Here is a 12,793-nt window from a genome sequence, read left to right on the forward strand (position 1 = left end):
GCGCCCCCGGCCCGCTGCTCCCCGCAGACAGCCAGCTCCCCGAGGCCGGCGGGCTGCGCGGCGCCGTGCTGCCCGACCCGGAGCCGCCGCGGGGCCGCTTCTCGCCGGAGTCGCACCTCGCCGAGGCCGCCGATGGCACCTCCGAGTCGGCGCCCAGCTGCGAGGGCAGCGTCTGCGACCGGGTGTCGGAGCTCGAGGACTTCTGGAGACCGCCCTCGCCCTCCGCCTCGCCAGGTAGGGTCCTGCCGGGCAGCGTCGCTTGGCCGGGAGCCGCAATCGAAAAGGAGTGGAAAGGACAGATTTGCCTTTTCCCACGCATTGGGAAAAGGCAAATCTGTCCTTTCCACTCCTTTTCGGGTGCTCTCTCCCAGGTTGCTTTTCCAGCGCATCTCCCACCGCTAACGGAGTAGCGGGTTACAGTCAGACTGTGGGAAACTTGCGATGCCAAAGAACATCGCTTTTTTTTGGTTTCTGATTAATTACTAAGGCTAAATTATCTTTTAAAGATCCCGGCATTTGCCTACAGCGTCCAGCTGTCGTGAAGTTTAGGGGATAAAATGTTTTTAAAGACAGTAAATATATCTCCCTGGCTATCTATATACCTGTAGTAAACAGCATTGACTGTGTGTTTGTTCTACCTGCTAGACGTTTTCCCGAGCTCCCTTTCAGGATATTTCTTGCGTCTTGTCTATAAAAAGGATCTCTCCAACTTTTTTTTTTCTTTTCTAAAAACGCATTTGTGAAAACCAGATGAAAATAATGGCGGTCAGATTTAAACACCCCAAATCCAGGAAACTCACACTTATGGCTGCAGCGCCTGTCTCTAGCTCCCTCGTCCTGCCTTTGATGTGGTTGGAGCAGTGGGAGATGCTGTCCCCAGTTTGGCGTGAATACTTATCTCGTTTAAAAATATAATGCTGTCGTTTTATAACCAAAATATGTGTATATATATATATATATATATATAAATTTTTTTACTGCCTTGGTTAAAAAGTGACAGCTGGAAAAAAAAAAGAACAATTTCTGTCTTAGCAAGGGAAAAATTATCTCAGCTTTGTAAAATGACAGCAGATGCCAGCAAACAAATACATAGTCCTGTTTCTCCACTGATTCTCCTACTTCGTCCTTATAGTATCCTTGCATATCAATGGCTTATTGTAATGATGTGGATTAGCATTTTTAAAGACCCTCTTCCCCTTTAGAAGTCTGAAAGCCCTTTGAGCAGACGTTCAAAATACAAAGCCGTATCATTACAGCCAGCAATGGGACAGTTTCAGTACGTGCAAATGACAGACGGCACCTAACATGAGAATGCAGCCGTCTTTGTTTTGCTAATATTTCTGCGTAAAATATAACAATGTCTTTATTTTTGTGCCTAACGAATTTGGCCTGCTCTTCCTTCTCCAAATAATTACAATTTCTGGAGGGGAAAGAGACCATTCTCAGGAGGTGTCCAAAAGACACGGACATGAAATGGAGCAGGTAGTTACCAGGGCTGCTGTGCCTTACCTCCCCGCTGCTCACTTCTTCTGCTATTGTAGGATTCATTAGCCCCCTGACAACTATCCCGTTACCTGGGGAAGTAATCTTGGCAAAATGAGAGCAGCGTCCCCAGAGCCAGTTTTTTCCAAGGGAGAGGGATCCTGAAACTGTCTGCTCCCATTCATGGGGGAAAGGAATGGTAAGGGACTCCCAGTCTTTGCAGGAAAGAGCTTCATTAAATGAACCTCAGTGTGTCAGGAGGGTGCTGTTATATTGACGATCAAGACAGTGGTAGTGGGGTTAGACAGTCAGGCTCCCTCCCACAGCTCCCCCCCAATCCCTGCCTTCCAGCTGCCTTGCCAAATTCAGTGTGAAGCTGGAATTTCTGCCTTGGTCACTTCAGCAAGATGCACTGGTGAGATACTGGATTTTTATGGTTGTGTCTCTGGGTGGGGCACAGTTTCTGTGCTTCATCAGCAAGGGCATATGAGAAATGATGTTTCTAAATCACATTCAGACAGGGCAGATACACTGAGTAGTACTTAGTACCCCCCACTGCACCGTGCAGCCTGTGCCCTTTTCACTTCTGATGTGGAGCGAAAGCCAAATTTCAGGTCTGTCTTTGAGCGCAGGGCTGCCAAGCCAGGGGAGCACGTACAGGCACAATAGCTTTATAGTGTTGTTAACACTCTCCATACTTTGTTGACTCCATCAGTGCAAATCACTTTGGTATTTAACCTCACTTTTTATGTATTTCTGTAATCACACACGTTTGCTTGTACAGTAGGAACCTTGATAGCTCTGTGTAGCAGTGTATTAGGATGTCCTGAGTCTATTGATGCTACAGTGTTGTAAGAAGCCTTTGTACTGGATATAATGGAGTTGTCGTGCAGGGAGCAGGGTGTTTTGTGGTCTGTGGAGGAGGACACCTGAATCTTTCTTGTGTGTACCAATCAGTTCTGAAACATTTTGGATTGAGCCTGCCTTACCTTCAGAAAAGAGCCTTGATGTTTGTTCTCCCAGGGTGATCCATTTAAGGGCTATACAGGATTGCTAAGAAGTGGAGGGGAGAACTTGATTTTCTCTCCCTGTCTACCCCCCGAGGACTAGACACTGTAGAGAGGCAGACACAGGAGTGTCTCTTGCCCAGCAGAGTGGGAAAGTGGGGTTTGCGAGTCTCCTTGATGCTGTGTACGGGGCTTGGATGGCTTGAGCGTGCCCTTGGGATGCACAGTGTGAGTGGCTCACCTTGCACTCGTGCCTGTGAGGTCTCCAAAGCGTGCGAGGGGACTGAACAAACATGGCACGCAAGCTGATCTGTGGTTCCAAGGGCTCAAAAATCAGGTCAGCCTTCCCTTCCTTCTCCCTCAACGGACTGGCTTAGAAATCAAGACTGTAAGTAATACCTGATGGATATTTTAACTCTTGTATTGAAATATTGAGGGCTTATGTTTTCATGCTTTTCTTTACAGTCTGGGTTAGAAGTTGCTTTCAGGAGGAAAAAATAGTTACAACAAGAACAAGCAAACAAAAAGAAATCTGAGGGCCTGATGAAATTTTACAGTTTCAAGAGCTGGGGCTTTAAGATAGTTCTGAGTCTTGCGATAAAATCGTGAGAGATGGCAACACTGAAACTGGTTGCAAAGACACAAGATAGATGATGTGACGTTGACCACAACTTTGCAGTCAGTGCAGAACAGGAAAAATCATGCTCAGCACCATGTCAGCTAATTTGATTCCATCACTCTGTTCAGATGTCCCAGTTGGTATGTGCACATATATTTCCAACCGAAAGACTACTGATTTCAATAGAAGAATTTGAGATTCTGTTAAGATCTGAAACTGTGAAAAAGATAGGAAACAGACAAGTCATTCAGTGCTTCATTTTCACCCCACTTCCCACTCTCTCCTTCACCCCTCAGTGACCATCTGCCTCTCCAGAGCAATAGCCTAACACATCACGGCTTCCCTCCTTCTCCCACCCCTGGTTATCTTGCTGTGCTGAAGGCTGAAAAAGCCACGGGAACTGTGAAGCTGACCAGGAAAGAGAAGAGCCAAGAGAGCAATTGTGGGTGTGCAAGTTTTGGAGTAAGGGAGGTTGATCTGGTAGCCTAAGTTGTAAGGGAGGCCAATATCTCTGTGAAGGCATCAGCACTTCAGCAATTAATTAATTCCTCTTTTCCTTGGTTCACTAATACATTTGTCCAGTGGAGACATTTGACTCTCCCCATGCTGCTTCCTGATGTGATGAGGAGTGAAAGTAGAGCACCTCAAGCGTTAATCAGAGTCTCTGGCAGAAACGGTTGGGATCTTAGTACCTTGTGTTCCCAGCACAACTGTGCTTTTCTCTATGCAGGGCTCCTGAGCATTTGTGCCTTTAGACGCTGTGTTCCTGCCATCGCATCCATCTCGTGCTAAGGGCCCTCCAAGTGCGATTCCTTTCGTGATGCCCACAGTATTGGTCAGATGCCCTTGCCGAGGGGGAGCCTGGTTAGAGCCAGCTGAAGCCATCTGAGCAGCTCACAGCATGTCCTGGTGGAAGCTCGCTTTGGTTATGACTGACAGGGGAATCCTTTTGTGTCTTTAATTTTTAATGCAGCCTATACTGATGATTTTCATAATGTGTTTGTGAAGCTCAGTGTTTGGGGTGCGCTCAGCTTCTTTTCTTAGGGAAGCTCAGAGGAATCTGGAACAATTAGAATTTTCTTTCAGATGAGGACTGATTTTTTTTATTATTTTTTTCCTGAAAAGTGAGGCATGGAATCCAAGCACCTCTAAAGTTGTTCTCTGTTTTGATAATGCTGTAGTATTATTATGGACAGTTGTGGCACCAAGTTCAGAGACTAGGTTTGGGCATTACATTGTGCAACAAGCAGCTTTTAATTCTTTTGAAAGGGTAAATCTCAGCACGCTTACTCCTTCTGGCACCTCCGTAATGTCATTTCTACAGTATGGATGGGTGGGATCTACATCGGAATTTAAACACTTGGACTGTCAGTTTTGATGCCCAGTTTGGGATATACAGATATACTTCCCTGAGGAGCTGCAGATAAAACCAAGGGAAGTTGCAGACTGAGTTGTTCAGTATCTCAGCAGTGAGATCAGCATGTCCCCAACTTGGCAACCAAAATGGAGGTAGACAAAATTGGTGGCTGCTTTTAATAATTTGGCTGGGGCAGCAAGTGAGTAGTTAGTACTGGATGCACTGACCCTGCTGTGCAATACAGCAGATGCCCTTCCACGAGAGATGAAGGGACAGCCTTGACGTGCAGCTGTGGTGGGGGGAGCCTCTGGATGCAAGTCAGGGTTCTGAGCTAACTCTGCCCCGTGATGGTGGGTGTGCTGTGAAGCACACTAATTCCCATGCTCTTGTTCTCCCGCAGCCTCGGAGCGATCTGTGTGCCCATCGCTGGATGAAGCCCCCCCCTTCTCGGTGCCCTTCAAGCCGTATGCGTGGAGCAGCCTGGGTGGCTCCGACCTGAGGCACCTTGTGCAAAGCTACAGGCCCTGCCCGACACTGGAGCGAACCTCAGCCTTGGGGCTCTTCTGTGAGCGAGGCTCTGAGCCGGCCCTCTACGGTGCAGAGTGCAGCTCTTCCCTCGGACTTTACGGTGACTTCGGCTCCCCGGGCCCGGGGCTTTTCGAGAGGCCTCCAGCAGCAGCACCGGGACTCTATGCTGACTCACAGCCTGGGCTGCAGCAAGAGAAGGGGCCAGGTGGCATCAAAATGGAGTCGGATCTCCTGTGCCGCCCGCTGCTCATCAGCACTGGCTCTTACAAGTGTGTCAAGTGCAGCAAGGTATGGACTGCTTTCCCCTGTGCTGGGTACGACTCTTCCCCAGGCTCTTTTCCCTGGCCAGCCTGACCCCTGTGTGCTTTCTCCCCTCAGGTCTTCTCCACTCCGCACGGCCTTGAAGTGCACGTGCGCCGCTCACACAGCGGCACCAGGCCCTTTGCCTGTGACATGTGTGGCAAGACCTTTGGCCACGCAGTCAGCCTGGAGCAGCACAAGGCTGTGCACTCGCAGGTGAGAGCTGGGACAGACTGCCAGGGTGAGGGGCACAGGGCCAGGGCTGGCACCGGAGAGGCTGTGAGGGCAATCACAGGGCAGTAGCTTGGCATCTAAACTGAGGAGAGGAGGAAAGCATTGCAGGACCAGAGTGGGCAGTTGTGGGTAAAGAATACAGTGGCAGGCAGAGGAGAGGGTGGGCAGCTAGTGAGCAACAAATTAAAGATCACAGGCTTTGTTTCCATTGCCCAGACATTGTGCATGTCTGTATTAAGCAATGGGCACTTTTGGCACTCTAGAAGTGACAGATAATAAATAATAAAATTTTACTCTCAGGGCTGGAAATTGTAGTGAGGGTGTGGACTTTTTTAAGCACAGCTTAAGAAGCTCACTGTGCTTTCCTTTGACCCAGGTCTCCTCACTCCTTCTCCTCCCCTGCCCCCAAAGAGGTGAATCTTCCCTTGTTTGTAGTCACTGTGTCTATGCAGGGAACATCTGAACGCCCAGGCAGGTACAGAGCACAGACTTCACCCGTCTCGACGCACTCTGAGTCACACACCAAAAGAATATGGTAGTTAATTTTGGTAGGAGGATTTGTAAGATTTTCCACCTGCTGATATTGTGCCATATTTCCCCTTCACCCACCCACTTGGCCTGGCAAATCTTCCTTCCTCAGATTGGCTTTGGGAGGATAGAGTTACAGTGCTGTTTGTTTGCTAACTATTTTTTATTTACAAGGGCATGAGTGTGCAACGGCAGAGCACACAATGAAGGGAAATATCTCATCACTCATTAAATGGTGGTGAAAAGAGCAGCACTGCATATTAAAGCCATGGAGAGGAGAACATTTCTGGGAGAGTGCAAAAAAAGCCAAATAAACTAAGATGATTTGTGTGAAAGCATAGCAGGAAGAGGAAAGTGTGATGGGAGCTGAAGGACGGAAGGAAGAGATGAGTTTATGGTGGAAGAGAGTGATGAGGAAAGGAGTGTGTGAGGGACAGGAGGGGGAGACAGCAAAGTCTTAATGCATTTAGCTTGATTTGTCGAAAAGTTTTTTTTCCTGGATGCTTTAGGCTGTGGCTGTTGGGTTCCCAGTGGAATGATAATGCCTTGAGAGCCCTTGTTGAAAGGTGCAAGCAGGCTCTGCCTGGTCGGGGCTGTTCCTGCCTGGCTGTTCCTGCTGGCAGGAAGGGCCATTCTGTTAAATCTCTGCGGGGAGTGGGGCACAGCACCAGGAGAGGGTGCGCTGTCTTTTTAACCATGTGGCACTGTCATGCCTGAGTTAGTGTCTCCTCAGGCCAGTCCAGCTCTCTGGAGAGGAAAAAGTGCTTCCTAGAGCAAAAGAGGCAACACCAATGTGCTGCCTGGTGGTTTCCTGCGGTAGGGTCTCTGGCCTGGTGTAACATGCGTGTGTTTGGGCTCCTCTCTGCAGGAACGCAGCTTTGATTGTAAGATTTGTGGCAAGAGTTTTAAGAGATCTTCCACCCTGTCCACCCACCTTCTCATCCACTCGGACACCCGGCCCTATCCCTGTCAGTACTGTGGGAAGCGTTTCCACCAGAAATCTGATATGAAGAAACACACCTTCATTCATACAGGTCAGTGCTGCAGATGCTGGTGTTTGGTGCTGACTGCGGGGGGCTGGTCTCTGGGGAGGTCTCTCTGCAGCAGTCCGTTCCTCCTCAGCTGGGACAGTACATGCATCTCCCCGTGTCTCTCACTGCCTTGCTGCAGTTTGCACCTTCTGAGCTCTACTTGTACAAAGGAGGACGATTTGAATGTGGTTTCATGAACCACAGCTGCTAAATAACCAAAATCCTCGCAATCCAATCAATGTTTCCTTAATAGGATCCACCATTGTTTATTCAAAGGCCTTTTCTGTATGATTTGTAGAGTATTATATTCATGTGGCCTTGATTGTCCCTGGAAAATGACAGGTGAATTTGAGTGCAGCATCTTTTGCCGGCCCTGCCAGTTTACAATAGGAACCACAGGAGCCTCCTCCTCTAGATCAAACACTAAACTGGAGTGCCCAGGGTCCAACTCTTAGTCTAAATATTTGTTCAGAGATTGATTGTCTGCGCTTCCACCCGGACCTTCCAAGCAAATGGCTGCAGTTTGATACAGAATGGAAGGAGAGGTGCGGAGTTACCAAGTTTCGCTGTCAGTAATAAACATGGAAACAATAAAGTACAGGTGAATCACTGAAGGAAATTGTTTTTAAAATACTGTTCAGTGAAAAAGCAGGTTTATCAGAGATCTTTAAAAGTAAATCATGCCTTTCAAACCAGCACTATTGACTTTTAAAGTAATGAGAAATGCATGACCTCTGTGAGATACAGAAACATTTGTAGGCACAAAATAACTCTACTGGTCAAAGCCAAGGTTCAGGTGACCAAAATCTTGTTTCCTGACAGTGACCGGTAGCAGATATCAAGGGAGGAGTATCAAAATAACCAATATGTAAGAAAGATAGCATTATAAGTAGCACTACTTGGTGTGAAGTATTTGATTTTTCTAGATTATAAGCAGTGAAAAATAAAGGTAACTTATAAAGGCTCTCCACCAGATGTTTGCTGGATGAAACAGAACTATTTAGGAAATTAAACAAAAAGTATTTGTCTGGTAACTTTTTCAGATGAGGCTTGATGAAGTAAAATTTCAGCCAAATTCTGAATTAGACAAAAATACTATTTTGGTATGAGATCAGAAACTGCCCCTGGACTTTTAAATTTCTAATATAAAACCAGGTCCTTAACTGAATTAGAATCCCTTTCATATGCAACGTATTCTTGTGAACTAAGCCTCCAACACATTTTATATTATCTTATGTTTTTAAAAAAATGATCTTCAAATGCACAAAGAGCACTTGTTGCTCCAGCTGAAGTCAGTGGGCTCTGCAGGTGCAAAGCCACTCTGAAATCAAGCTTGGAAAGACACATGTGTTCTGTGGTTGGGGTTCCCTTTTATCCATTATTTGGTAATAAACAATGTGAAAATGCACTGAGATCTGCCCCCGTGGGTGCCAGTGTGAGTTTTGCCACTGACCACTCTGTAGAAGTTCAGACGCTGGATTTATTCCCATTCACTTTATTTGTCTGCAGAAGGACTTCAGGGTTGGCTCAGGGTGACCCCGCTGGCATTTCAGGGTGGGGAATGGAGAGAAGAGTGGATCTCCGGATGAACCCTGCCCTTCATCGTTCACTCAGGGACCTCTTACTTCCCTTGGGGACAGGCCCTGGCTCACTGGGTCCAGCTTAACAGCTGCCATCTATCTATCCCACCTGCCCTCATGGTGATGCCATAATAATATTGGGCAGTCAGCATGGCCTGGGCTCTTTCCAAGGATTTCTCATGTTTCTAGGACACAAAGCCAGTTTGAACCACATAGAGCCCACGCAGCCAAATAGCAACACGTTCACAAGTTAAGGCGTCCTGGGAGCACTTTGCACTTCACGCTGCTCCCGGGACTAGGCTGAGACAATGCTGGTACTGCCAGGCCCAGGCCTGCTCAGCTGCAGAGAAGGCCCAGCTAATGCTTTGGGGCTCCCCACTGCATGTTTTTTAGTAAGAACGACTTGCTTGGTGATTAGAGGAATCGCTTTGATTAGCTCTGAGGCCCAGAGTGTATTTCCTGTTTGTTCTGCATGCCTAAGCAGCATGTTGCCTTTTTCACACCCTCTCTTTCTCTCCTCCTCCCATCTTCTCCCTGCAGGTGAGAAGCCCCACAAGTGTCAGGTGTGTGGAAAGGCCTTCAGTCAGAGCTCCAACCTCATCACCCACAGTCGGAAGCACACAGGCTTCAAGCCCTTTGGCTGTGATCTGTGTGGCAAAGGCTTCCAAAGAAAGGTGGATTTACGGAGACACCGGGAGACACAGCACGGCCTGAAATGAGTCCCAGCTGCAATACGGAAAGCGCCTACAACACTATGAGAACAGACTCCCTTGGCTTCCCCGCTCAACCTGAGCCCTGTCTGTAGCACAGACCCTGGCATTACCTTTCTGGCCAGGAGCTTAGAGAGAAAAGAAGAGAACAGGGCCACGCATTGAAAGCTCAACCTGAATGACTGTGAAAGCGGAAATTAAAGGCTGGGGTTTCTCTCTCTCTCCCTCTCTCTTTCTGAAATAACACTGGAAAATAAACCTTTGAGACATGAAGCCTGATACTCCAAATATGGATAAGCTACCAAATATATGTGAGCGGAAAATCTTTTACCCATGGCCAAGCTGAAACCCCTCGAGTTTTCAGTATCTCGGATTACCTTGGAGGGAAACATGGGTGTAACAGTGTTTACATGATAGTTACACAGCAGTCAGTAAATGGTGTAGGGAGTGCTTGCCTTTGTTGAGTTTCAGTGCTGAATGGCTTCACTCTTGGTTTCCTGTCAGGAAGACTTGGAATAGAGGACTGAACTGTGCAGTTGGGTATCTTGTTGCTTTTGAAGCCAAGAGACCAGCTTGGGCCTGATCCTGCTCTCACTTATTCTGGCATAAATCAGGAGTTGCATTGACAGAGGGAGGCCCTTTGATCCTTCCAGAGCTGTCTCTCTGTCTGTGCAAGGCCTGGATGTGTGAGTGTGTTTGAGGCATGGGGAAATTACTTCTTGCTACATCCACTGGGGAAAGAGAAGTTTGTGAAAGACTTGACTGGATAAGCCAAAGCACAGAGTTATGCCTTATAACTAGAAACCCATCCAAAAATCATCTCATCCTGGCTGAGGAGAGCAGGAGCACAGCGAGGGCACAGACTGTCTGTCCAGGGCAACCATTGGCTTCCACACTCTGGGCTTGTTATAAATAACTGGGAAATAGCTACCCAATAGGCTTATTTGTATATTTGTTTTTATTTTTTAATTTTTAATTTTTAAAGGGAAACTTACCTGAGGTGGGCAGGAATCATTATAAAAGTATAATTGATTGAATTTGCCTTAAATGACCCTGCATGTACCTCAGTAAAAAAAAAAAAAAAAATGTTGTTTTTACTTTGTTGACAGGTTTGTAAATGTCCTTATTTAGATTTTATGGAGTGTCTTATGTTTATTGGTACATATTTATTGGAATAATGTTTTAAATTAATAAAGTATTGAGGATCATCCAGAGTGATTTTTATTTCATATGTAGCTTCAACATGCCTGCGAACTTCAGCCTTTATAACTCTGCACCATTTCTAAACATTGTCAGGGCCACAGTGTTCGCAGAGGGAATGCAGGCAAGCAGAACCTTCACATGGCTCTGGCGATTAAAGAGCGCAAATGTCATGTTTATGTGTCTGACTCCCGTTGATTTCAGTTAAAATGCTTAACACTTTTGAAGACTGGGGAATACGGTATTTAGAATTATCACCATAAAAGGATTTAGAGGTGGAACAGCCATTTAAGTGCCTGCATCTGAAAATTAGACTGTCACAGTTCTCCACTCAGTGCAGGAAGCACCTGAGTGTCCTGCAAGATTAAATGTCGGTGCCTGGGAGTTTGCAGGGCCACCTGAGCAGCAGGTGCCTCATTTATACGCAGGTGCGTTGGGACTCGCAGCATCGCCGTTGCCTGCCCGCCCGCCCTGGGAGCAAGGCTTGCTCCAGCTGGCAGCCGCAGCCGCACCAAGGGAGGCAGGAGCAAGGCAGCAGGGTCCTGTGTCCTGCTCCCAGCAGAGCCCAGCACAGGAGCCTGGGCTTTAGCTGTGCGCATAACCCTGCGTGCCCACGTGGATGTATGCTCTGTTTCCAGCTTGGTTTGCGCTTTTATTCTGTATGCAAACTTTTGTCACGCAGGGAGGCAGGGTCTGGAGTGCAGGCCCCTCCGCGGGCTGGCGAGTGCCCCAAGCAGCGGGTTACAGCTATTGCTGCCTGCGCCTCCCTCTCTCTAACCTGATGAATATTTAATCGCTTCATGCAAGAATATGAAACAGCTGGAACAGCAACGGGGGCGAGTGCCCCACGCCGGGCTCCCGGGCACCGGGCTGGGCCGCGAGGGCCGGCGCGGCCGCGCATCGCCTCCCGCCGCTCCTGCTGTCGGGCACATCCGAGAGCGTTAGCCGCAGCCCTCGTCTTGCAGGGGCGACCAGCGCAGGCCCCGCTGCCCACACGCTGCCGCGGAGGGCTGACCGAGACCACGGCTCGCACGCCCCAGAGGTGGCACAAAATCACAGCAGTCAGCGTGGGGGCGGCACGGGGGAGCTGCCGGGGGCGGCCCTGCTGCCCCTTCTGCCGGGTTAATTAGTGCCCACCAGCGGAGGGAGCTCAGTGGCAATCGGGGGCAGCTGGCACAGGCCGGGGAGGCGGCGGCCGTGCAGCAGGCGCCGGCCGAGGAGCGAGCGGTGGCGCAGGTAGGCCTGGGCCGCTGCTGGGGTGATGTTTTATAGCTATTTTACGGGCAAGCTGTTGCCGTGGCTGGAGTGAGCGGGCCATGGGGTTTATCCAGTCGTTATTTGGGTCCCCAAACCCTCTCGAAGCCGCCCCGTGGAGGGATAGAGCCGGGATTTGGGTTCCCTGTCCCGCAGGTCCCCGTCCGCCTGCCCTTGTCTGGGCGAAACGCCGCCGAGTCCGGGAGAAGCCACGGTTTCAAGGTCGGCCGTTTGGCGTGAACGGGAGGAGGAAAAAACAAATCTATCTGGGGAGAATCAGAACAGGCTACTGAGAGGGTGCAGCGGAGTCTGAAGATTGGAAACATCTTTCTCGGCGCTATTGCTTGGTGCAGTTACGAATGCATTATGCATATGACGTGACCCATTATTCATGAAGCRCCCGCACCTTTTGTCTGCCGCGGTAACCGTAGAAAGGGAAAGGCGAGACGCTGGAGCACACCTTTGTTTCTCTCCGTAAATTTTTAATAACGCCTCTAGCTAGCCAGTTGGTGAAGCTCAGTTCCTGCATAAAAGTGGAAAGGCAGAGCTATCTAAAAGACGACTAAGCCTTTCAGGAGCTAATTTGAGCTTGTGTTCATCCACACCAACCATGATTAAATTACCTATCAAGTGTGCAGAGCTATCAGGATTCAGGGCATTGAAAAACAAGGTGAATTTATCTGATTGATTTAAAAGACATGGATGGAACAAGTGGGTTTAAAAAAAAAAAAAAGTCTGTCCCTTCTAGATATTATAGAAGTATTTCTCCTGGCAAGTTACTGAACTTGTGAATTGGCCCCCAAAAGTCGTTCTGCTCGCCCAGGAAACAAATGGGTGAGTTGGAGTCAAAATGCTTTATCCAAATCAGTTAGCAGGCTGAATTAATTCATGAGGCAGAAACAAAGCAACTTATTAGGTTCCATCCTTATGCCCGGCAGAGATGTTTAAAATTAAAATATGCAA

At 48.4% G+C, this 12,793-nt stretch overlaps 1 protein-coding gene across 1 annotated transcript in view; it reads left to right on the forward strand.

Annotated features, from left to right (window-relative positions):
* The window catches only part of GFI1 (growth factor independent 1 transcriptional repressor), a 14,519-nt gene extending 3,945 nt beyond the window's left edge, over window positions 1–10,574 (forward strand). The window contains exons 2-6 of the mRNA XM_026057587.1: window positions 28–234; window positions 4,866–5,281; window positions 5,372–5,509; window positions 6,924–7,089; window positions 9,207–10,574. Of these exons, the coding sequence (XP_025913372.1) occupies window positions 28–234; window positions 4,866–5,281; window positions 5,372–5,509; window positions 6,924–7,089; window positions 9,207–9,385 (1,106 nt within the window). The 3' untranslated portion in view covers window positions 9,386–10,574. The remainder of the gene's footprint in view (window positions 1–27; window positions 235–4,865; window positions 5,282–5,371; window positions 5,510–6,923; window positions 7,090–9,206) is intronic.
* The last annotated feature ends 2,219 nt before the right edge of the window (window positions 10,575–12,793 follow it).

The sequence above is a fragment of the Apteryx rowi genome, unplaced genomic scaffold (genome assembly GCF_003343035.1).
Source record: "Apteryx rowi isolate R43461 unplaced genomic scaffold, aptRow1 scaffold_14, whole genome shotgun sequence".
NCBI lineage: Eukaryota > Metazoa > Chordata > Aves > Apterygiformes > Apterygidae > Apteryx > Apteryx rowi.